Source organism: Cydia fagiglandana, chromosome 10 (genome assembly GCF_963556715.1).
Source record: "Cydia fagiglandana chromosome 10, ilCydFagi1.1, whole genome shotgun sequence".
Classification (NCBI taxonomy): domain Eukaryota; kingdom Metazoa; phylum Arthropoda; class Insecta; order Lepidoptera; family Tortricidae; genus Cydia; species Cydia fagiglandana.
In genome coordinates, this window is record NC_085941.1 from 9,742,615 (window position 1) to 9,770,467 (window position 27,853).

A 27,853-nucleotide genomic window follows, 5' to 3' on the forward strand; every position below is an offset into this window, starting at 1 on the left:
ATTATAACAAAGTATACCAAAAAATAGCAAGGATAAGCTTTTGTCCTTTATAAATTCCAAGCGACATCAACTTGTCACGTAGAATGCAAGACTTCCGGCCCATTAGCGATGACACCGATGACCGCGACACTCGACATCGACACGTCCTGGGCATTCCTATTGCTTACAGATCACAGCTCAACCAATCAACTCTGATTTTGAGATCACAGGAAACTGTGAGTATCGTAAAACTGGGTCAACAAAAATCGCGGGGTGAATAGAGAAATTTTGAACTTTTTCTTTCAATTTGTTATATTTAAAAACGTACATTTCTAAAATCAGTTTTTTTGGAATACGTATACATATAGTAGACTATTTATTATCTACATTGATACCAAAAGAAGTTAATCAAACTGCCTAAAAGTTAGATTTTTTTGACTCTAAAGGAAGGCCTCACCGAGGTAAGAAATGAAGCCTGTCTGAATTTTGTTCTAGCGGTAAATGTAGTGACATTAACGTAGTTAAAGTTAGCTAACCTGGTAATATAGTATCTGTAGTACCTAAATAATAAATAATATCACCAATTTTCTCTATAATTAAGCATTTTTTTTGCAAAACACTATCAACAAGCACTTTTACGTGAAAATGGGGTTAGTGGACATGGACAATTGGACACGCATATGGGGTGAATAGTTACGTCGTAGGGGGTGAATAGTTACGTCATAGGGGGTGATTAGATACCACAAAGGGGTGAAAAAACACGCCTTGGGGGTTAAAAGACACGAAAAAATATTTTTGTATCCAGGCAGTTTTCTTTGATTTTCTCTGAATTGGGTGGGTCAAAATTGATTTCACAAATGCAAAATTGAAGAACTAACCAAGACTCATAAAATGATGTCTAAATTTTTACTTTTATCATTTGGATTATTGGTGAAAATCGTCCTTGAAGTTGAAAATCGTGTCTTTTCACCCCGTTTTACGGTAATCAGAGATCATATTTGTATTGGACATAGACCTACAATCGCTTCAGGATATGAATACATAGCCAGGACATTCGGTGAACCACACTCATCTGCTTCGACACCCCATGTGAAGAAACATTAGTTTAAATACTTTATATGTTTTTTTTTCTTCGACAGTTTTTGTTGTGTATTTAACAGCATCTTGTAACCTAACATTTTAACATCTACAACATGTTGTGAAGGTTTTTTGTCGAGGGTTCAATGTTAATGTAGTGTTGTTTCAACTTCAAGTGATGGCAAAAACACAATAGTAAAGGATAAAACCGCTGCCAATGTACGGAAAAGAAAGTAATAAGAAGAATGCTTATTAAAAAAAAACATATCTACACGGATAAGATGATCTCATATCATACCTACTAGTTTAGTTATCGTAGCAAAACAAGGTGTAAAACCCCTGAATAACAAAGAACTATTAATAGCATTTGCTAACAACCGTGAATGAGTTCGCGTCGTTTCTCTAATGACTGTGTTCTCGGAATCTCAAATATATTGTGGTGTGTAAAGCGATTAGCAACAACGACGCTTGTCAGAACGCAACCTTTGCTACAGCTTTCACGCATATGCAAAATGTGGTGAGATACAAAAGTAGAAAAGTTAATATCCTGTTTGAGTATTACCACAAAAGAATTAGCTAAGGTATCCCATTTTATCAAGAGATTTTATCATCTTATTCTAATACAAGATGAGAATATAAAAGAGGCTTAAACACGGCGGAAATGCAACCTTCTGGACAGTACTTATTGAATATTGTCAAAAATATTAGTAATTAACTAAACATTATTATATTTCGAATAAACAACATGTAAATAAATTCACGCAAAAGTAAATGATTCAATTGGTTAGAACGTATTAATTAATAAAGAAAAGAACTAATACAAATACAATATACTGAATTAGCTAAAAGGTCAATCCCTTTCTTCCAGAAAACAAAAGCAATGAGAAGGAAGCATAACAGTTACAATTAATAATACTACCATCATTGCCCATTGGTTCATACCCTATGGCAGTGAGACCCCGAATAAACACAAAACATCAATCTCATAGAAGACCCTCTGATCCTGCCTGGAGAATGAATTGTTTACATTTTTTCTGAGCTCTAGAAAAAACACAGGTACCTACATAGGGGCCGTGTTTAAGGCGAAGAATGCCCATTCCCAAAGAACAGGCAATTTTTTCTATGACAACAAAAAGCTTTTGCCCGAAATGCTTTGTGGCCCGTAATTATAATAATAAGAATAACTTGGTCGATTTCTTGTTGCGAGGGGAGTTTTTCTAAGCGGGGAACGACCGCGGCAGGTGGTGTATACAAAATGCTAGAGCATTAAGTCTGGTAAATATATTGTAGTAAAAAAAGTGCAACAAAAACTGGTCGGGGCGAGGCGCGCCCGGCCTCTGCCGCTCAATGTCAAATAAAGGTCGCACGAATATCCTCGACGCATACGCAGCGATCGGAGTGAACAATCTTGAGGATGGAACGTGTCATTAATAAATCATTAGCATATCATTAACGTTATTGATTCTTTATTGTTTCGGTTAAGATACTTCGCAGATGGTCTAACAGTATGGGAGCATTCCATGAAATTGTCTACCGTTTGTCCCGTACAAACGCGAATTTCTGAAGATTTGCAGGTATTAGAGTTTCCTTTTCTATGACAAATGGCCAAAAATATGCACCGAAAAATAATCGCCCGCTTTAAATGCCGAAAAAGAAGTCACAATACAGCAAATAAAATGCGTTTGTACGGGACAGCTCGTGGAATGCTCCCATGGACTAATTGAATAGTATGTATAATTGTGTACTTACTTATACTATTTTTGGCTGTCTCTCTCTCACCGTAATAATTTATCTTCATGTATCCTCTCCTCTGACCACAATTGGAAAGCCTTAACAAACAATCGCTGCAAATATTTACACGTTTTTCGTTTTCAGCATTTCAGGAATATAAGATGAGACATGACTTACATGACAGAGAAAAGCAAATGAGATAAAATAATTAACTAGGTATATACTTGTAAGCATGAGTCACTCTTTTTTATAGCCTCGATGTATCTCGTGGATGCGTCTTCATAACAAAGTTATTAGAGAATTTCACAAAAACATATGAGTTATACCTGGACGGCATATCTACAAATCCAATTTCACGCCACGTATGCCGGCGAACACGTTCTACACGCCGGAGTTTAAAGGCCCCGTCTTTGTATTCATCCGGTTGAGTCCATTAATATAATGAAGCCACAGAGCTAGCTCGTCACGTTCCTAGGCACTACCCACGTCCGCATGTGCCACAAAAGGAATGCTCAATATTATTCTTACAACGAAAAAAGCTGACACTATACTTTTTACGCGGCATCCAGGTAGCGCAACAAAAAGTGGCCAAGCGGAGCGACCGGGAACCGGTCGCGGCAGAAAAAAACGCTTTGTAAGAGCATATATCATCATGCGGAGTCACAACCGCGACCGGTTCACTATCGCCGTGTCTCGGGGCCGCCTAATGAGCCTTCAATCAAGGTCGGACCGTCCGTCCGCCATCCGTTGCCGGCTCAATTATTTAAACCTGTTTTTATACGACTCTTTATTAAACTTTTTGATGTTGTAACATTAAATTGTAATGCTTATGATGGGTCGATGGTTTTTAAATGTGTTATTTTTGAATCGTGTTTTTCACAAGTATGGTAATGATCACGTGAGGTATTTGCATAACTGCCTTATTAATAATTCATTCAGTCAACGAATAAACAAAGTTGACGGAGCGGTTGAATTGAAATGCCCCTGAGACCTCTCTGCTTGCGCTTGCGTAAGTTTATTGCAGTGCGCATATAGCAACTGGCCGCTGCAACTAGCAGATAAACTAAACCAGTTAACTCTTGCAAATTCGCATGACAAATCAGGAAGTCCTTATAAAAGGTCCGTTAGCGAAACAATGAAAAGTTGAAGAAGTCGAAAATTATTATCGCGTTTTAAATCGGGTATGCCAGAAGGTAATAATGAAAGCAGCAGTTACCATTGTGTGAAGTTGAAAAACAAACAGTTTCTCATTAGGCGAGTAGCGCGAACCATCCATTGTTCTTCTGAGAGGACATAACGGACTGTGTTGGATTTATGTAGCCAGGCCGCGCCCGCGACCGACGGAATCAGTCTGCTGCCACCGCCACCGCCATGCCCACGCATTCCACGCAAGTGTTCCATTTCCAATTACCACAATCTTTTGTGCGTTATTTTCCGAAATTTTTAATCAATTTTCGCACACAAAGGAACCAATTTGTGGGCCGTTTACAGAATAAACATTTAAATTGAAAACAAATGTTAGGTTACCTATAAAAATTATGCAGAAAATTAGTAACATGACGACATCGTGTAATGTAATCTATCAGCGAACAGGCAGGGCGTTAACGACTGGAGTGGAACGGAAGGGTCAATGGCCGTTGGACCTCGGACCAATTCGCGACATGAGATTGAATAATAAATTGATTGCGAGCTCGGCCCAAGGCCGGCTGCCATTGCTGCCTCGCATGCACGGGCGCCATTTTGTAGACAGCCGTGCATCACCAAATGTTTCATCGGTTCTGTGGTGACCCACTTTAACCTTTTTCTAATCTTCTTATTCGTATTTCAACTGGCTTTTGTTAATCACCCGAATCGATTTCAGATTGATTCTCATTGCAAGCTGATTTAAGCAAAAAAAGGTCTCTACCAATTTATTTTGTCGCATAACCCAGCAAACATTTTTGGTCAATATTCCAAAAAAGGCACCTATTTTAGGTCGCATAATTTAGGGGACCAAAATGAGGCACGTCGAATCGACGTCGTCGGCACGTCGAGTCGACATAAATGGGGAAAAAACGCACGTGCCGGCGACGTATTTATTGACGGTAAATTAGTGATTACAACCATTAGGTCAACACTAGGTCATGTTTCCGAGGTGGATTCGACGTCGCCACGACGTGCCGCGTAGTTGAAATGTACTAATTTGGTAATCTTTACCACCTTTAGACGTGATGGTGACATATTTTTATCCATATAATTACTCTGCGAGGCAATATTTAGGTGAGACGCGATGAAGAGAAAAAGAGACACAAACATTATGCTTATATATTCTTTTCACTCAGAAACAAAATGTCTAACAAGAAAACAACTTTAAGTTGTGCAATGATAATGGCGGCCACTAAGTCATGTAAAATAATTTAGGCCGATTACGTAGATGAAGAACGGTGAAATCTAGTGCACAGAAAAATTTTTCGTGCAGTATGTTAGGTTTACATACAAAACTATCGATGGGCTTTTGAAATATTTAAGTTTTCAACATTTTATAAAATCACAATGCATATATTTGCTTGTAATTGAGTGTTGTAATTGAATATTTGTGTGTGTGAGTGTATTGACTGGATCAAAATTTTGTTTTATTTTGAATATTAGCACAAGGAAGTACCGTGCGATGGCACCATTCAAGATATAACAACTTAAATTATGCAATTTCATATTTAGCATCTCGTTATAATGAAAGATAATGGCGGCACAACCTTATGGTATTGATAGTACTTTACAAGTGATTTTAACTATATGGTCGCAATTTGGTATCTATTTTAAGTAACATTTACCTAAAATTAGTAGCTAAATCGACATAAAATCGATGACCTAAAGGTCTCAAATACACTTAAAATGTCTTATTAGTACATTTGACCTATTGGTCAGACTTTGCAGTTAATTTACCTAATATTTCGACTTATTTTCAACCATTAAGTCCCTGACTTCATGGTCCTTGTATAATAAATAATTACGTCGCATATACACCTAAAATGCCTTATTAGTACATTTTACCTATTGGTCAGGGTTCGAAGTTAATATTACCTAATATTTCGACTGATTTTCAACCATTTAGTCCCTGACTTCATGGTCTCCGTATAAGAAATAATTACGTCGCATATACACCTAAAAGGCCTTATTAGTAAATTTGACCTATTAGTCAGAGTACGAAGTTAATTATACCTAGTAATTCGACTTATTTTCAACCATTAAGTCCGTGACTTCATAGTCCCCGTATAAGTAATAATTACGTCGCAAATACGCCTAAAATACCTTATTAGTAGATTTGACCTATTGGTCAGGGTTTAAGGTTAATTTTACCTACTATTTCGCCTTATTTTCAACCACTAAGTCCCTGACTTCATGGTGTATTTATGAAGTGAAATTTACGTTTTATTATCCCTATATTTTGACTTAGAAGTAAAAGTGTACAATACGTAAAATAATTGGTGACTTAGGACGTAATTTTTACTTATATTGGTAAAATCTTCTCGAGCCTAGGAAAAAATACTTAAAATGTTTGCTGGGAAGTTACGTAGTGGAACATGACATTGTTAATTAGGTTTAAATAAAGGTGAGTATGAGATTCTTTGTAATAAAACAAATGACGTAATTGGTTTTTTTCGGAACTATTGATACCTACATACTTATAAGACAAAAATCTTAAACATCCAGAACATGAATTAATATATTATTCACAACAAACATTAACAGAATGGTAAAGAGTTAGAGACCAACATGTATTTATACCTATTATGGTAATTTTATTTGAATTCTTGACTTGACCAATATGAGTATATAACTAAATACTATTTATTTAATACCTGTCAAATAACATTACGTAATGTTTTTTTAATATTGCCATACCTAATTTTCCTGTGAAGCGATAATGACAATGTTGGAATAAAAATAGAATAACTTAGGTACTTGAAGTACCTACCTAATAAGTTACATAACTACTTAGAATATTTGACACTCAAGTATATCAAATGTAATGCGATAACTTATGTAAATTTTGTCTGAAATAACTATAATAATGTAAAAACAACTAAGTAACCTTCAGAAGCACTTTCGTGCCACACGTATTTTAACGTAACTTCGCAATTATACTGTATTCGATTCTGTCTTGGACAAAGTGTTCACAATTAATCGAATCGCTCTCTAACACATTCAAATCCACCATTTGTATGTAATTCAAATACATAAATAAGATAGACAGAGTTAAGTATACCTTCTGTGTAATTAAAGTCCTTTAAAAGGTTATCATATCCGTCCTGAGCCCATAATCCCGTCTGTCGATAAAGCATCGCGTGATGCCCGCTTATAATCGGTTATTGTTTATCGTCTTGCAAGATTATTTCCATTCAGAATCGTGTCTATATTTAAGCAATGATTGCTTGGCTGTATTTTTTTCCTGTTTTGTAACGGATTATTGACGTCATCATCATCAATCTGATTAAAATATTTATTGGAAGGCATTTAAATACATACCTATACCTACAGACGAATAATATTTTTAAGTTCACATGAAGGAAACTAAAAAAATAAACAAACTTAATGAAAGTCTGAAGTGAAATGCAACAGACATAAGTTGACACAACTTTGCCAACTACGCTAGTTATCTACGGAGCCAGGGTGGGTGGGCAGTTCAGCTTACTAATTAAGGATTACCTACTTGAATTACATAAAGTAACAATTGTAACAATACTTAAATCATCCTCAAACACTTCAAATACGATATCAAACTTAAATGACACGTTTTAATACCTACTCAAAGTCACAATGACTTCAAGTTTACTATTTACAACGTCTTAAACTACGTGAACGTTAATAAACAGATCGTAAATCGTAACTGTCATTTGTGTAATTTTTATATATCCAACATCACCTGTCAGGTGGTTTTATTGTTACTGAACCCGTGACAAATGCTTCGTCAATAGTGACAAAGTAAATGGTTTAACCGTGCATGATCAAAACGTATAAATTATTACTACCTACTTATTGCGTTGTATCGTTGTAGTTATGTAATTCAAGATTTTCGATTTTTAATTCGACCCACATGTGCTATAATATAAATTACAAATATACCTAATGGTTTGAAATTCATGTACTTAACAATTTTCAAAAAATCATTTTCCCGGAGAGGCTCTAGCAGCGGCAAAAAAAAAGGTATCGTCTGTTCTTTCAGGGAAAGATCTTGATTCTAGCCAAACAAGGTTTACCCTACCATAAGATAGAAATTATTCCAGGAGCAACAAAAACTTCCTCTAATCTAAAACAAACAAGTTCTGGTAAAATAATCATGATAATTTCTAGTCTTACAACAAATTAACATGGTAATCGCTTGAGAGATTCAAGCAGAACTCTATAAAGTCTACAACCAGCATTACAAATTAAGGAGAGCGGTCAGCTCAATTTGGCAGGTCGTCCGTTAAGGCGGTTCACAAAAGGCCGTGAGTGTCAATCAGAGCTTGCGCATTGCGCATCATGACGTAACCGCATGCGCCGCCATCTCAGAAGGCCTACCGCGAACCACGTTCGACGTGTTGCCTCTCTCTATCGCACTTGTAAATTCGTACGTAAGTGTGACATCCAGGTAACACGTCGAATGCAGTTCGCGGTAGGCCCTCAGTAACTAGCCCCGCTGCCTCGCAAAGGATTATCGTGAATTATATGTATGACCGATGAGGGAAAGCGTGTTCTCGTTCTCGAAATAATAAAAGGAGCTCTGTAAATTAGTTCTTCGTCGACTTCGTAAATAGGTTACCTACTTATTTATTGTTTTGTAGTAAGAGTCAAGTATTTGTTTTGTAACCAATAAGAAACAGACTAGAATGTATGTACAAGTGCCTACTTGTTTTTTTGTATCCACATAAAAAGCAGTAAGAATATGCTTAAGTATTTATTATCTTGGATATTTTTCTTGGAATTCTTAGTAGGAGTAGGAGGGAATAAGTTTTTACCTTTTTAGGGTTCCGTACCCAAAGGGTAAAACGGGACCCTATTACTAAGACTTCGCTGTCCGTCCGTCCGTCCGTCTGTCTGTCACCAGGCTGTATCTCACGAACCGTGATAGCTAGACAGTTGAAATTTTCACAGAGGATGTATTTCTGTTGCCGCTATAACAACAAATACTAAAAACAGAATAAAATAAAGATTTAAATGGGGCTCCCATACAACAAACGTGATTTTTGACCAAAGTTAAGCAACGTCGGGAGTGGTCAGTACTTGGATGGGTGACCGTTTTTTTTTTGCTTTTTTTTTGTTTTTTTTTTTGCATTATGGTACGGAACCCTTCGTGCGCGAGTCCGACTCGCACTTGCCCGGTTTTTTTACCTACATTAGTTAGGCATATCTCCCTAAAAATATTTTGTCTATGGACTATGGACATATTAGTGCCAATACTGCCAATATTAGGGGTTAGTTTACCTAGACTACCTAGAGCATTTTGCGCCGTCATACATCATGCAGCAAAGTAATGTAAAACACATGTAAAATGACTTTAATTTAACTGTAGGCAGGACATAAACACGTTTCCTGATCTCCACATAGATAGAACTGGCCCCTTGAAAGGGTTGTGATAAATTCTTCCAGAAAGCGATTAGGATTCGACAGAGAAATTCCCTTTAAGGGAACCATGAATCTGTCCACACACGGCGATTACAGACCCGTGCGATCGCCCGATAGGGACGCCAGCCCGTATTTATGGTCACAAACCGGTCTGGGGAATGGGAATGCATAAAGGGCAAATAAAAGTCATAACGGAGTAGTAATACGGCTGACCATTGACATTGGGGCGATAATTGTGTGAACCATTCGCGGGAGAAAAATGTGCACTGGTCACGAACACGGCGTGATTTGAGGATGGTGACTTGCTAACTCGAAATGTCAACCGTTGCTTCCGTAGGTAATCGATGTCAGAAGCGTGGTTTTGATTTCTAGCATCACTTATAGGTGCTCTAACAATAAATGTCCAAGTAGGTATTCGTATTTCTAGAAAAAGTGTTAATTTTGGAATTTTGAATTCTGAATCTAAACTAGCGACAGATTAAAACAAATTTACAGTTCTACTACTAGAGCTAGAACTAAATACAAAGTCTGAATCAATAGTTTTTCTGTAATCATTATAGAATAATGCATAGTGAGTCTGCTCAACCGTCTCAAAAACAATACGTTTTTAGTAAGACTGAGAATTCTATAAATACCTTAACTACTATGATAAGAAAGATAAATAGACAGTAAGTAGGTACTTAACATACAAAATTACGTACACTCAATAAATTGTAAGCAAGTGTTTACTTACTTACTTAGGTACTTACTTAAATTAAGTCTCTTAAATAACCAAGTTTAAAAGCCACTTTGACGCATTGTTTTTGGTCGTTATTAAGTCTTTTGATTAAGGAGCATTCATTAAATTCGTAATTCTTGAACAATAAATGTGTAAATCAAGCCGTCAGGGCCGGTTAATTGCACGAACATAAAAGCTGAAAGCCTATAAAGGCTAGATAGCCTCAGGCGCGGCAGGTTATCGAGAAATCGAGCTATCGGAGAGACAGGGATGCAAGATGCGTCATAACGGTACGTCGGGGTGAAAGTACTTGTACAACGTAGTGTTAAGGCAAGTGTGCTTCAACACGTCAATGTTCAAGTCGAAAACTAAATATACTTAAACAAAACCTTCTCCTATTTAGTAATGTAATATGGGTATGCTAATAGCGTAGTTAAGAGAAAATTTCCGCCGACAAATTATTATAATTAACTAAAATCTCATTAGCGAAAACGATCGCATCAATTTAATAGACTCGTGTAAACTCTTTCACACGCTAAACGAGAACAGTCGAAAATATGCAAATCGTTGTTTATGCAGCGAACCGAGGACGGAAACGGTACTGCCGGCCATTTGCAATTCCACAACGATATTGTATAAAATGGAGACGGTTCGCAGCGCTATGAATAAGTAAATAGAATAGATTCGTGGCGTATTCCGCGGGCGTCCGCGGCCGCGTTCCCAGCCGGCCATTGTTCTTTACGTAACGACGTGACGCGGCGCGGACGCGATTTATTACATTATCAACACGGACCACTCTAAAATAAAGACTTATACCTAATTACACCGGTCAAATCTTACAATAAAAAAACAATGCGTGATGTAGTTCTGTATTTTTTGTATATTGTTTATAGTCCTTAGAGGAATGTGAGACTATGTTTTGCAAGCAAAAAAAAGTTGTGCTCTCTGCGTAATTTGCGAAAAACTGCAAAAATTTCGGACTTTTTTCAGATTTTACAGTTTCATCATAAAACTATGGGTTTTTGGTCAAAACTTGCTATGTAATGTTGAAAGAATATTAAATTTGGAACAATTTAAGCCCACAAACAGCGCCATATGTCAAATAGTTCTTGAGATATGGGGCTTTAAAAAAAGGGTATTTTTTTCCTTGGAATGAAATTACAAGTTTTTCCTATATTTTAAGACAAATATCGGCACAACCGCTCATGCTATGATATATATGGCAATGAAAGTTATAGCAAATTTAATTACCTTTCATTTAAGTGCTAGAAAAAGTCAGTAAGTCTTACAGTACTGAAGTTATCGTAAAAAATGAAATTGCTATAATGGGGAAGGCAACTAATGTATTGTTTTAGGCATTATCAAAATCCCTTCAAAAGGCAGTACCATTTGTCAGTCGAGAACGCAATCTACGATTATCTTTTACCGGTTTTCCCCGATAGCAGTAGAGCGACGTCGGAGATCAACCATTTTTAAAATGCACTCACGCCACTCACCTCTTAAGCACTTCATGAAATCAAGACACAATCTGTAGTTTGGCTTGTTTCTCGGCCCCACTTTTTGGTTGTAGCCGTAGATTTCATGATGCCAATTCTGATTTTACAATTTGTTATGGTTTTGAACTTGTTTTAATACGACCGACCTTGACAATAGTTCACGGTAATCGGCGTGGTGTTGGTGAAACACACTGAAATTACTGGAAGTCATGTCATTAGTATCTAGCTTGCGCTCGCTTATTGGTGCTCTTGAGTGTACTCTGAGTCGTGGTAATGGTAATACAAGATCACGATAAAATCCTAACCATAACAAATTGATACATCAGAATCAGTTACCATTACCCACTCTATGTATACGTTTGTGTTATAATCCACGGGTCTTAACTGGCAATATCCTGTTACTACTAGTCTTTACTAGATAGGTGTATAAACTGACAAACCAAATCATTTATAGAAAAAGAACTGAACGAAACACGTAGGAAAGTATAGATAAGTGTGTGTTAACATGATGTGCCAAGCCGGGTGGATCGCATACATTTGTTTCATATCGGTAAGCTTACATACCGGTTTCTTTAGCCCTTGACTCGTATATTTATACTCTATATTTGACTCGTATAAGTGATATTAATAATGAACTACAGCATCATGTTGAAATGAAATGAAAAAATTATTGATAACAATTGTTACATGTCTTTTTTTCCATATAAGTACTAGTATTGGTCTAGTATTCTATGTGCATATACCTGTAAACATAATCCAAATTATATAAATAAAATTAATCGTTAAAATTTGCAATATATCGAAATTATTATTAACAATGAGAATGTAATTTATATCGGTACTATACAAATGTCACGCCTGTATTAATTATTAAATTACTTGTGGAATATCAAAAAACTCACTGTAATCGTAAAACATCTTCTCAAGAAGCCACTTTTTTAGTTTAGATTTAAATCCTTTAATGGAAGTTGCATTTCTAATGGAATCGGGTAATCTATTATAGACTGAAGGTCCGAAGCAATAGACCGACTTAGCCGACTTTGCTAGTTTGTGTCGCTCTGCTACTAGCCGGTCTCCGTGCTTGTTACTACGCAGTGGATATCTAGAGTTCGTACCCCTGCGTTTGAACCGATCTCGATTAGAGTGTGTAAACACTGCTACTTGCTGTATTAGTATACAGGGTAGGGGTAGAATTTGGAACTCGAGAAATAGCTCCCGGGCTGGAGCGTCGTTCGGTTTACCTGCCATACCGCGGAGTGCTCGTTTTTGCATTGAGAAAACGCGATACCAGTCCGCGGCTCTGGCCCAAAGCTCCACACCATACGTCAACACGGAGTGGACCGTCGCGAAGTAGCATTCTCGCACCGTGGTCCTCCCGGCGGTGCGCGCCAGGCGGCGCAGTGCGAAACAGGCGCGGCCTAGTCGATTACACACCTCGTCTATGTGCCTCTCCCAAGTGAGCGCACTGTCGAGTTGGAACCCGAGCAAGCGTGTGCAGGACACGTGCTGTAGAGGGGCATCGTCCGCACACACTTGTAGGTTCTCACTGGGATGGCCGTTGAGTTTTACTGTCATAAAACAGGTCTGATTTTTGTTAAGCGCCAGTCCGTTGGCCTTGAACCACTCATTCAACTGCCGAACAACGTTATTTAGGGCCGTTTCAAGCTCATTTTTCGTGGGCGTACTTACTACCGCAGTGACGTCGTCGGCGTACATGTAAATATCGGCGCCAGTAATTGTAGTTGAGTAACTGGCGTGATTGGCGTTGGGCGAGCTTTTATAAGATAATTAAAGAGAATATTAATTTAGTTAAGATTAAAAAACCCTTTTGAACACCCTAAATCGGATAAATTTCCGAATATTTTTAGTTAAATGTCTATATCTACAATCCGAAAAAAGTTTCACTTGTATCGTGGTTTCATAAAACCACACAATTACTTGTTTTCTATTGATAAATTGACCCATTTACTTTCCAATTATTTTTATTTTTTACTATAAATACATTTATTTTATACAGTAAATACTACTAGTGAAAGAGGTATTGCTAGTTACAACCCGTGGATTGACAACTCTCTGAGCAGTAGCACCACATTCATTTCAGCCTTAACAACCATTGGAAATGAATTTGTAATTTATTGTGTAAATTCGGTAAACCATTGAAGAAGTTTTGATATACTGGTTACATGACAAGACTGAGTCACATACATGCCCTATAACTAAACGTTTACCTAGAGTGGGTAATGGTAGCTGATTCTGATGAATCATTATGTTACGGTTAGGATATTATCGTGATCTTGTATTACCACGACTCAGAGTTCACTCAAGAGCACCAATAAGCGAGCGCGAGCTAGATACTAGTGACATGACTTTCAGTGTGTTTATCCAACACCACGCCAATTGCCGTGAACTATACCGTCAAGGTCGGTCGTATGAAAACAAGTTCAAAATCATAACAAATTGTTAAATCGGAATCGTCATCGTGGGATCTATGGCTACAAGCAAAAAATGGAGCCGAGAAACAAGCCAAACTACAGATTGTGTCTTGATTTCATTACTGAATTGAAGTGCTTAAGAGAGGGGTGCATTTTAAAAATGGTTGATCTCCGACGTCGCTCTGCTGCTATCGGGGAAAACCGGTAAAAGATAATCGTATATTGCGTTCTCGACGATGGTACTGCCTTTTGAAGGTATTTTGACAATGCCTTAAACAATACATCAGTTGCCTTCCCCATTAGAGCAATTTCATTTTTTTTACGATAACTTCAGTACTGTAAGACTTACTGACTTTTTCTAGCACTTAAATGAAAGGTAATTAAATTTGCTATAACTTTATTCATTGCAATATATATCATAGCATGAGCGGTTGTGCCGATATTTGTCTTAAAATATAGGAAAAACTTGTAATTTCATTCCAAGGAAAAAGATACCCTTTTTTTAAAGCCCCATATTTCAAGAACTATTTGACATACGGCGCTGTTTATGGTCTTAAATTGTTCCAAATTTAATATACTTTCAACATTACATAGCAAGTTTTGACCAAAAACCCATAGTTTTACAATAAATCTGTAAATTCTGAAAAAAGTCTGAAATTTTTGCAGTTTTTCGCAAATTACACAGAGAGCACAACTTTTTTTTGCTTGCAAAACATAGTCTCACATTCCTCCAAGGACTCCAAACAATATATAAAAAATACAGAACTACATCACGCATTGTTTTTTTTGGAGATTTTTTTGTAAGATTTGACTGGTCTAAATACAGTCATCATTGTTTTACTAGGTATTTACTAGAGTAAAAAGCTCTCAGGTACATAAATAAAAGCCCCAGGCACTATTTCAGCTCTGAGGGTTCATAGATGGCATTTGACACTAAAGGTGACACTCCAACGACAGCTGCATTACTGTTCATTTTACGATGGAAATTGACAATAACAGCGACGCGTTTAGTACTAGGAGTGCAGCTGCGGTTAGAAATGGAATGTTACCATAATATATAGCTACTGTTATTATTTCTGTGGTCCCCATTTAGAACAAACATGAATGATCGTGGTGAAGGCGGATCAATGTCGGTGCCTTCATACTCCTTGGTGAGCTTAATTTTTGGTCCGTTAATGGGTTTCAAGCATTTTTTCATGCGATGAACCGTTTTTCAGATATAGGGCACATATATTTTGAAAACGACTTTATACATATATCTCTCATTCCGAGGTAAAACTGTAATACCTTTAGTTTAGCAATAAATTACGCGCTTTACAGTAGACTTCTGCGTGGTCGTGGAAATTGCACCATGCATCATGTGTTAAACTTAGCTCAACATATGATACTGGTCTTTAATATCTATTAGTCTCTGACTTTATGAAGGTGCCGCGCTCACGTTTCGCGGCGTCGATTTCCCCCGACTATTGTCCGTAATCTTACGGCTAATGCGCAGTGCACTGACAGCGCACGCCGTAAACAAACCGATAGCGTACTAATCAGGCCGCGTAGCCAAGATGCCAATCGCTTACGCTCCGTAGCGATCGAAACGCAACTGTCACTGTCGCGCTAATATGGAAGAGTGATAGAGAGACATAATGCTTTTCGATGTCGAAGCGATAGCGATTGTAACCTTGGCTAGGCCGGCAGAATATAATTACGCTATTTCGACGTTCGTTTATTGTTCCAGTTGCGAACTTGAATGGATGCCCGTTAATACTAGATTCTATTAACTCGACTAGTTGCCACAGTAACTAGTGCTACAAGTGCAATTACTGCTGTTATTGAAGAACTGTTTAGTTTATTTTATAGCGTAAAATCAGGTTCATCGACTTTAATCTATTAAGACTCAAGTTGTTGTTTAAGACTCAAACTAAATTCTAATGATTTCTAATCACATAAATTTTCCATGTTAGATAATCTAAGCTAAGATTTGCCCTGCGTCTCATTAAAAATTTTAAATGTTTTGGTGGTTAACAGTTCCTTCCACAGTTTCTGTAGATAGCTGTTGGTCGGTAGCTGACACTAGGACAATTTGTATACCTACATGTAATAATATAATTTTGTTATTGATAATAGCATTATATTAACTTGATTGATATTAAGTAACAAAACGTTAACAATTCAGTACAAACGAAAAGGTATTAGGAATGTAATTTCTTCAATAAGGAGGAAGTAATAACGGTGAGGGCAGAGGGGGATAGGCCGCCGACCCGGCGGCCTAATAACATCCCTAACATGGCAGGCGAGGTGCGTCACATTTATGTCCTTTAATAAGTTTACCGAAAGATTACACGAGGCATCTTCGCCACGTGTAATGTCACAATTGTTACAAGAATCTGAATATTCTAAGGTCAACTGGAAGCGGTTTAAAATATACTTGGCAGACTTTACTTATTGTATTTTTTTTATTTTAAATACTCAAGCGTGTTGTACAGTCGATCGCCATCAGATATATCGCAGCGGCCAAGGTACTCAAAAATATCTAAACAAGTACGTTTAACGCCTTGAGGAATAGAGGCGTGTTCAGATATTTATGAGGTCCTTGGCCGCTCCGATATATCTGATGGCGACTGTACAACACGGTTGAGTGTTTTAAAAGACTAATGTTTAAGGAAATCAGTTATCAACTCCAAAGTATAATGTTTGTGGTATAATGTATATGGCGTTATAAGTTTTATAGATTTGCGAGATGCCTATTAATTTTACAAGTAGTGAAGAACGACGTATTATAAATTAAAAAGGCCATAAAATTTACGACAGCCCCTATAAATCTTCCATAACGGTCGATTCGCCGTGAAAGGGCATTGGACCTATAGACGGCTCCCGCATTTTTACACTGTCGCGCTCCCTTTCAAGCTAGGAGCATTCAAACGAATTGGTTCCATTGGTGAAATAAAACGAGGACGGATCGTGCACGAAAAACAGACATTAAGCCTGTAGGCAAACAGAACAGAAATAACTACTATCTATTGGAAGACTTGTCACAAAAAGGAGCTTTTTACGCGATTAATTTTACGTTGGTAGTCTTGTCATTGGAAGATAAAGTTAGAACTCACTTAATTTGGGATAGGTACACAACACAATTACTTGTGACAAAATTTAGGAAGTTTTACAAGAGTTATACAGGCTCGCTCTTTTGATAGTAAAACGAATGGAGGCGATAGTTTCTAACCGAATTGGCCATGTTTAAGTATGGCAAATCGTAATTAAGGACAGTAACTATTAGTGCTGCAACTTGCAAGTGTTGTTACTGCTGTGTAGGTACTGTTTTACGATGCATACCGAATTACAATACGAGTACAAAACACACCATAACGAAACAACATCAATAAAACGATACATAACAATGGCAATAACATTTTCTAATTAAGTTACTTGTGATTCACGTGTCAGTGACCTTGACGTGGTGGCGGATGCCAGCACTCCATCACCGTTCCGTTTCACAGCCTTTTGTATACATAAACAAAGATGGCTGACTCATTCTTGCTGCGTTATTTAATTTATCGCGTTGGAAATTGTTTGATGAGGAATAAAAACCGGGCAAGTGCGAGTCGGTAAAGCAAAAAAAAACGGAAAAAATGCAAAAAGAAAACGGTCACCCATCCAAGTACTGACCACGCCCGACGTTGCTTAACTTTGGTCAAAAATCACGTTTGCTGTATGGGAGCCCCATTTTATTCTGTTTTTAGTATTTGTTGTTATAGCGGCAACAGAAATACATCATCTGTGAAAATTTCAACTGTGGTGTCGTTTCGTCTGTGGTGACAGACGGACGGACGGACGGACGGACGGACAGACGGACAGCGAAGTCTTAGTAATAGGGTCCCGTTTTACCCTTTGGGTACGGAACCCTAAAAAGTAAATAATGGTTAAAGTAATGTTAGACTGTTAGTTTGTTATGATTTAATAGAAGGTTTTGTGAATTTTGATAATACATACCTACTCGTGTGTAATTCGATTTAACTACACGCGCATATTTTGCACACGCATAGGATGCATCAGTCAACACGAAAGAAGGCAAGTTGAATCATAATTTTGACATTAGATTATCGTGTCTAAACAATCTATTACGATTGGAGATTATTAAATTTGTCAGTTGTGTTTGAGGATCGATCAAAGCGCTTTCCGGAGACGCGGTAATGCATTTCACGTATAAAGGACCACCCCGGAACGTTCCCGAACGTGTCGCCACCCCTGCACCCCTCGCCCCCGTCGCGTGCCACCACCAACATGCAAATTTAATACTGTTATTTTTATTCCAACTTTACAAGGGCAGTGGGGGAGGTAAAGTATGATAAAGGGGCATAATGTGTCTTAATGGGCACCCCGTTTCCTTAACACGTAGCGCATTCATAATAATGGCTTCTTAATGTTTTATGAAACGTCAAACTCCAGCATAAATACTAGAACAATTATATGCTGCGTTAGAATCGTGAGGGAACTATAATGAAGTACTCAAGGGCGTAGCGTAGGTAATTTTTAGCACGAGTTGCCGAAGTTAATGATCTTCTTGCTGTATATCCTTAATTAAGCTAAAGTAATACGGCTAATGTACCGCTCGTAGCTAACGAAGCATGAAATCTCTTATTGATTATGCCAGGAAGCACGGTTATCGCACCTGATCGCTGTAGCGGTGGGGGTAGACGCATTCCGCTTGCACGTATTGCATCGGTGCGTTTAACGAACATGCAAAGTTATGCAAACTGCGCCGCGGCGGCATGCACGCAAAATTTGTGACGCGAGCACTGCCAGCATGCAGATTACTTCGTTACTGTGTACATCAAGATAGCGAACACATAAATCTTGCATACATAACGGAGATATTTGGGAGCGTAACTATTTACGAGCGCAAACTGAAATACAGTACCCACCTACATTTGAGAGCCTAAGTACTCTCGTAAAGTTGACTGTATAGGAACCTATCTGTAAATTCGACGGTTAAAATCGTGCAAGCTCTTGTGAGGAAGGCTTATTACTTGTTGGTTAAGGTTATTAAGTAAAAAATGCTGTATCATTATAAATTCCGTGGAGTTAAAATATACATACATATTTATAAGGTGTGATGCATTTAGATTTCCTTATTGCATTGGCTAAAATATGTTAATCAACTAAAGCAATGTTGGCTTAGTCATAGTTACACTTACATTACATTTTATTAGTGTTACTAATAATAATAAACCACATTCTATGAATTTCCAATTTGTGTTTTACATATTTGTTGGGTATTTAACATTAAACACATATATTGTTAAAGTTGAATGATTGAAGATTGAAGATTACCAAGCGTCTAAATAAATAAATAAAAAATAATATAAACCCATAAAAAGCTTTCCGGAATTCAAAGCCGCCACACACCACGTTGTTTGTTTCACGTCCACAAACCGGACACGAGAGAAAACAAAACATTATTCAAACACTACAAAGCAACGTTTTAAGTTTCGTGTGGGTATTCCAATTAACAAAATTCATCAACCGACAATCCGTTCAGTCTAGCTCACAAATAGCCCAATCCCCTGTCGCCGCGATGCGACAAGCCGAAAGCAATTAAAATCGAAATTAAATTGCACAGCAACTCGGGAAGTATTGAATATCCGAATAGCGACACAAAGGAGCTGCGACACGTGTCCGCTCACATTGCGTCATTTGTTTACCGGCTGGAGGCAGAATACACATGTGCGAAATGTGACCTATTTAAACGTGACCTCTTTATTCAGAATAAAGAAACTACTTATGTATTTGAATTCTGTCCATGACTCGGTTCTTACGTTAATCTAAGACGGTTTGGATCTGAAGCGTGGCAATGAGACAAATGTTTGTGCACGCTCATGATGACTTAATTTCAAGTTGATGTAAGGGCTGCAGATGTTTGAAAGGCTTGGTCTAGGCACATTCAAAATGTACAATTTTGCTTAATCCCTACTGCAGCGGTTCTCAAACTTAATGAAAGCAAAAATATTTGACGGAGCCCCAAATTAAAATTTTCGTGCGTCAAATTTACTGTGGATCAGAGATATAGGAGAGATAGTCGTTGAAGTGTTTTCACTTTTTCTCGCGGAGCCCTCACACAGGGTTCGCGGCCCTGTGTGAGCCCCTAGGGGTCCACGGAGCACACTTTGAAAATGGCTGCCTTACTGAATAGTTACATTTAAAGGGTCTAGCAGGCTAAGCGAACAAGAAGTGCCCCCAACGACGGATTTGGTCATTCTTTCAGGTGGTGTACTGGCAGTCCTAAGAACTCTCTATGCTTAATATCAGTCCTCGATCTTCTTTTGTTTTCGAGTTATTCAGGATAATGTAAAATCATCAGTGTATCATTGAAAGTGTCATATTTTGTAAACCGTTCAAGTTAGATTAACCAAACAAAATTATATTTGACAACAATAAAATAGACTACAAAATGAATATGTTTAACCTGCATCATGTCCTTATACTTCATTATAAAAAAAACATTTTATTTTCATCTCATTATTTTTTATACTATTCGCGGAGGTACACCTACAAAAAAAATATGCATGAGTAGCCACTAATACCCACTATATACACATATAAAAATATTTGCATAAATCTTCGTGCGTCATGTCAAAAAAAAAACATTATCGAACAAGGATCTCGGAAACGGCTCTAAACATAAAAAAACTCAAAAACGCGCGTTTTCCCAGAGATAAGACCTAGCTAAATCAATTTATCGCCCCCGAAAACACCCATATAGCAAATTTCATCGAAATCGTTAGAGCCGTTTCCGAGATCCTTATTCGATAATGTTTTTTTTTTGACATGACGCACGAAGATTTATGGAAATATTTTTATATGTGTATATAGTGGGTATTAGTGGCTACTCATGCATATTTTTTTTGTAGGTGTACCTCCGCGAATTGTATAAAAAATAATGAGAAGAAAAATAAAATGTTTTTTTTTATAATGAAGTATAAGGACATGATGCAGGTTAAACATATTCATTTTGTAGTCTATTTTATTGTTGTCAAATATAATTTTGTTTGGTTAATCTAACTTGAACGGTTTACAAAATATGACACTTTCAATGATACACTGATGATTTTACATTATCCTGAATAACTCGAAAACAAAAGAAGATCGAGGACTGATATTAAGCATAGAGAGTTCTTAGGACCTGCCAGTACACCACCTGAAAGAATTACCAAATCCGTCGTTGGGGGCACTTCTTGTTCGCTTAGCCTGCTAGACCCTTTGACTATTAACAAGGTCACTAGACTGAACAACAAAATTTCGGCGTAACTCTCAGGAAGCCCGTTAAACGAGTTTGGTCACGTGGCGAAATTTATTATTGGAGGTCAAAATAAAGCTAAATTGTTGAACGTTAAAACATTTAATCCAGTTTTACAAACATTGTGTTAAACTTCTACGAACTACTAACTAAATTGGTTGGTTGGCTTTGATAATTAGCACATTTTGTTTATTGTTTTCGTCTATTATTGTAGTATTTCAGGAAGCTAAACGTTACAACTTTAACAACCTAAACTGCAGGCAACATTGGAAAGTTTTACGAAATAATGCCGCGGCAATCCATGGCGCTGGTTTTTCATTACATTTCCAAAAAACGGTATTGTTTACCATGTGGTCGCTCGCGTGAATTCGCTGCCAACCTTGGGAACTTGGCTAGTTTCACATTCAAAAGTTGGTCCCGTCCCACGCCAGGGTAGGTCGCGAAATGTTCACAAAAGTGAGGAAACTTTCCACGGTGCACAACAATGTGAACAAAGTTTGAACGATCCAAGCTATATTTGTCGCGGTTCCGCGCTTTGTTCGCAACTTTACAGCCAATAATAAGTTTGTTAGCTTCGGAATAAATATATTAACAATCGTTTGAGATTCACGGCTCGCTTGACAATGTTCATAATTAAGTATCCAAAAATAGACCTACTCAATAAAAATAAAAACATTCTAACTGGGAAAAGCAAATTCAACGCTGTAGTATTCGAGAGCATGAAACCGCATAGAGTCGTTTCAGAAAATTATGCAAACAGTTCGCTGCTTAGTGTACGAGGATGGGAAATGCCGGCTCTTTATTATGTAAATACAGTGGCCCCACGGCGACAGACTTTATTAATATTTGAATTATTCAGCAACTAATCAACGGCAACAAAATTTAGCAGTACAAATACAATAGATACATTTACGGGATGTCGAAGTGGAAATAACAGCAGACAATACACTAACAGCATAACACATTAATAACGATGACGAGGCAAGCGCCAACAACAAATAAGATCAGAAACTTGTTACTTACGCAATTTAGGTACGACTTTTCGTCGCCTATCAGCATGAATGCAACTCAACTGACTAACGATGTTAAAGAGATTTTCTCAAAAATAAACGTTCTCAACTTTGTATAAATCGTGTAAGTAAAATAAATGTAAATATCTTGTTGGCCGTCAGCCCGCAGCGTTCTCGGCTATCACACACAGCTACGAAAACCTTCTGGCAGCTTGTATCGCCAGCATTATGCCAGCCAAAGGACAACTTTCTAGTTATCTACGTGGTTTGACACAAAGAGACCGCTATTTCCTATGTTATTGCGCACGTTTCTGGTTTTGAACCGACTATTGAAATAAAACTTGTACTTACATAGCGAGTTTTCTGAATGTCTGTCCGTCGTTTTCCCAGTGGAAGTCATACGTCGATCACGTCCACATAATTAAGGTACAATCATTATTATTATTATTAACTACGCAGGTGTTTTGACCTAAAACTGTAATGGACTTACGGATATTGACTTGGTCTATAAACTAACGGCAGTGTTTTACGCAAACTAATTTGCATTGCATATTAGTATAAAACTTCGTATGTGCAAATTATATTATACGATGCTCTTATGAAGCCACACATCCGTCTCTATAATGTAAGAAACCTATAACACGCTGCGGCCGCAAAGATAAACCAGTTCTTGTAAAATAAGGGTCATATGTTTAAGTAACCCGTTCACTAGCGCCGAGATGGCACCGCGCCAATTCCTGGCGTGCCACTGTACATAGCCGCATATAACAAATAGTGCTACAATATATCATACTGGAAAAGTACGACGCCATTATAAAATATTTCGCTAGAGAACCTAGAATGCTTTGAGAGTTTTTTACTAGCTTTAATTCCCTTGCATCTCGCTCGAGGAACTTGTAAGGATGCCTGTAATTCTGCCAAGACCTCGCGAACTACGTTAATTGTCTCGCTGGAAGACGGCGTTTTGTGTATGCTGCGGGAAATTAGTTTGTAAGGCGACTGAGCAGCTTAGTAAGCATTGAAGTCATCTTGCAAATATTTCCTTTCGGCAATAGGTAATTTCGCTTACATTAAACTCAATTAAATTATGGTCAAAGGAACGACTAACTTTAATTACTAGACTTGTTTGTTTTAGACATTATGTGGGCGTTTTCTAATTTATTTTCACGTATAAAAGAGTACTAAAATACAACAAAAGAAGCGTAACAAGTAATTTCACGAAGAACCTTATGAATGCTGTATTCAATCTAGCAACGTAGACAGGTAGGATGAAACCAGCCGGCTGAATGCCCTGAATCCCATCCTATTAAGAGCCGAGTCGGATCGAGCCCGGGGGGACTCTAACTACCCGTTGCCGTCAAACGTACGAGCTTCACGTATCTACAAAGGAAACTAACGGAACTATTTATTAGAACTACTCGCACAGTTTCGAACGAGAAAATTAGCAAAATGCTCGCTATAGAACTATCATCAAAGTGTGCCAAATACAGTGATTGCGGCGAATTGGGCTGTTGAAGTATGAATACGAGTAGTGTCACAGAATAAATAATAGTACTAGGTACAGAAGACTCACTCTCTAACAAAACGCGTCTGTCACGATCAGCACATATATGGCCGCTAGGTGGCGACAGCGCCACGCGCGGCTTATGGCAAACCCCAAAATTGGGGTCGAACGGATGGACTGTTAGCTACCTGTAGCAAAGCGACGAAATCGCGGAGTGAGCCACGCCTGGTAGTGTACAAACATAATAATTGAATAACGCCGTTTTGCTAAAAATAAAGGTTAAGCCTATGCTACACATTACCGTTACAAATTACCCTTCTTAAAAATACATTTGTGTTAATATGTAGGATTGCAAAAAAACGACGAACCCGGACTTTGGAGTAAAATCTGGGTTATGTTAATGAGATATATCATCTCCACGGCTTTTATCCATGCTACTTCAACTTCACGCTAATGATTCCAGGGTAAATATTGATTTGACCGTGACATCACTTGTATAAATTCCATAGTGGCTAATCGTTTAGACATTTCGGTAAAAGAGACTGATTTCAATAGCAGGCATAGATAAAATAAACATAATAGGTTACACACCATTTTTGGAAAAAATCTCTGCTGAAATAATCTCGGTAGAGTACAGTGGCGGCGCGTCAAACATATCAATAGGCAAGTCGGGACTAATTAGGCTTACATATTTCCTTTACAACTCTGCTCAAACGTCTAAAAACAGGCAAGTCGGTGGGAATCGGCTTTTATGGACGCGCCGCCACTGGTAGAGTATTAGTTCACGAAGCCGTGAATCGTGGATAAAGTCAAAGTGGTGCCAAGGCCTGGCATTTCTCTCACGGATTCACAGCGATTGGTCATTCTCTGCCACCTAAGAATAGGAATTTACCTGAAGGTTGTGGTGGAGGCTCCGCCGACGCGATCTGCCCGTTGCTGCGCACTGCTGCTTTCTTCCTGCCGCCCGTCGTAGCCGGGCTCTTCGCACTTTCGCGCTCTACCCTCTGAAAAAGAAAACCTCATGTCAATACATAGGCTACGTCAGCCACCTGAGAGCTCACGATCGTCGCTCTCACTCACTAGCCAGTGAATACCCAGTCAAGAAGGCCGAAACCGGCTATTAATTTTTTTTTAGGACAGGATAATGGAATAAAATGAAGTCGATTAAGTTTGAAGTTGCCCATAGTAGTTTTTTTTAACGACTTTTAATTGGTAGAATATTTTAGAGTGTATGAGTAATTACTCATTCGACGTCAATTAAGGGTAATGGCAGGTTAACAACAAGCTCAATAAAGGCAATGAATTGTGTATTACTTGTGTCCTCTTTAAGTATAATCGCTTTGGTGTAAATAATCACAAAATACGAGTATACTCGTACTTGTATTAGTCGTATCGCAGCGTACGCTATAGAGATTAAATTAGCTAAATAGATCCTGAAATGGAAACATAACAAAGTTTTAAATATTGACACCAACACTATGCAATCCAAACAATCCTACAATGTCTGAAATATTTCTACAAAACCTTGAAATTCCACAAACAGACCTACTTTGAGAGAGGTCGAAGAAATTAAAAGGAGCATAAAGCCTTTACAACATCGTTTGTAGTAATGACATCACAGCACTTTTAAAATGGATTCATTGAGCCGTGAAGAAGCAATCCACTTATTTCGGCCGACGGCGATCCCGTGGAATTGTTGAGTCATGGAGTCATGCCGGCTCATGCTGAGTCACGGCCGAGTCGACGAAAACCGCCCCGCCGCCGAGTCAGCGCCGCACCTCGCCGCGCCGAGATGCGAGACGGCGGAACAGGCCGCTCGCCATGCACTAATGCTGATTGATATTCGATAACGACACACTGAAGCCGTTAATTTAATATACTACGATAGATTTATTATCATTACCCACCTAAAGTCTCTCTAAAACAATATATTAAACTCTGTCTCCGAGACGCATTAAGAAATGTAAATTGGGCAAGAGTACCTAATTTAGGAACTCAATAAATTGTAGAATCAGAAGGCGACGGTGCGGCGAAATGAATGGATGGGCAGATAAGAAAGACGTTTCAAAAGAACGTTTTAATAAGCAATGTGTTGAAATATAAAATTTTGATTCTCAAACAAAAGGCGTCATATTCGTTGCAGACACTTAAAAGAATATTCAAAGAGATAATTTTAAGGTGGTTCGCCTAGGTTACTCAAAACTTAACTCTCGCTAGATGGCACCACTTTTGCAAAATTTCAGATTTTATTTTTTTGTGAAATGGTCTTGGTATTTGTATACTTAAAAGTATGTTTCGCGCACTCTTTAAGTAAATATTGAACTATTAAAATAAACATTGAATACTTCATTGTGCAAAAACCACCTTTTTAATTCGACGGAGTGTTGCTGTCACGCTTTTTCCTACTATTACTCACACATGCAAACAGTGTTTCCGTGATCCTTGTAGTAGACAATTTCACACAACGTAAGTATGTTGCAATAGCGTAACGGTATGTTCGTGGAAATACGTGCAAGAGGATTGGGGTTCAAGACTGGTGCGAGTAGGTAATTTCTTTTTGTTTCTCCTTTGTGTTATCTTACCTTTAAACGAGCAATTATTAGATATATAATTATTTATTTATATATTTGGATGGTATCAGAAACGGCTCTAACGATTTCGATGAAATTTGCTATAAGGGGTTTAAGGGGTTTGAGCTAGGTCTATGAGAAAACGCGCATTTTTGAGTTTTTATGTTTTGTAAGCTTTGGTCGGTCTCCCAGATATTCAATCTCCGCTTGGCAACTAATCCCAGAATTGGCATGCGCACTAGTTTTTACGAAAGCGACTGCCCTGACCTTCCAACCCAGAGAGTAAACTTATTTGGATTAGTCCGGTTTCCTCACATTGTTTTCTTTCACCGAAAAATAGGTATCGGTGTATAAATAGGTATCAAATGCTATTTCGTACAAAAGTTCGAAAAATCATTGGTACGAGCCGGGGTTAGAACCCGCGACCTCCGAATTGCTTTCCGCTAGGCCAGCAGCGCTTCCCCCACATACTCAGTGTTACCAGGTTTTTTTAAAAATCAAAAACCATTACTTATGAAAGCAGAAGAATATAAATGATCGTATTAGATTTATAATTGTTAGATTGTTACATATTTGCCGTAACTTATTTTTAAAATGTGTTTTTCAATTAAAAGACACGTCAAGATTGTTTACCTTATTTCTAATGCTAAAAAAAAACAATCTATAGTAATAATTGTGTTTTTCATTCATAGACAAAATCCATTATTTTTAACCACAGGAAATTTTATACACTTCTTTTTTATAGCAGTGAGGATGTCCTGATTGTAAAAATCAGAGAGATTAGGTAGAGTATAATTTCTAATTATCTTTGTAAAAATAAAAGAATACGTGTAGCCCATACTTAATTAATCGATTTATGATAATAAGAAAAATTTAATAAAAATAAAAAAACAATACGAAATTTAGGTGTAACAAAAATATAAAAAGTTATGTTCCAGCATACAATGACTGGGGATCGAACCGGGAATCTTCCGTTTGCAAGCAAAAAAGCGACTGTTTGCATAACAAGCCATGATAGTTCTTAGCTAAGCTGACGAACTTCTCGCTTAGGTCAATTAACTACCTGTCAAATATCAGTGTCAACAAAATTGCACTAAACATGACGGCACTCCAAATTCGAGCCGTGGTCAGCCCGGCAACGTCGGAAATGGTATGGCAACGTCGCAAATGTATCTGTACACGACATTTGTGACACACACATACGTAAAATTGATGAAAAGTTAACTATGATTTTTGCATGATTTCTGTATGAAACATTGTTTTCCTGTTAATTTCGCGCAAACGAATATTCGAAAGAAGATAAATGCGGAAATATTTGTGTACTAATAGTGTGTAGTTACTTAATGAGCTTTGATTGAATTTTGTATGAAAAGCGAACCACCTTAAACAAAGGAATATAATATAACACGCTCGAAGTTGAATATAAAATGTAACGTTCACGCTTCCACGAGCTTCCCGACGCCTTC

The 27,853-nt window shown here is 37.8% G+C and overlaps 1 protein-coding gene across 3 annotated transcripts in view; it reads right to left on the reverse strand.

Annotated features, from left to right (window-relative positions):
* Positions 1–27,853, reverse strand: part of LOC134668057 (lysine-specific demethylase 3A-like) — a 244,360-nt gene that overhangs the window by 100,345 nt on the left and 116,162 nt on the right. For all 3 annotated transcript variants that reach the window (XM_063525506.1, XM_063525505.1, XM_063525507.1), the window contains one exon: positions 24,710–24,821. In XM_063525506.1, coding sequence (XP_063381576.1) covers positions 24,710–24,821 — 112 coding nt within the window. The remainder of the gene's footprint in view (positions 1–24,709; positions 24,822–27,853) is intronic.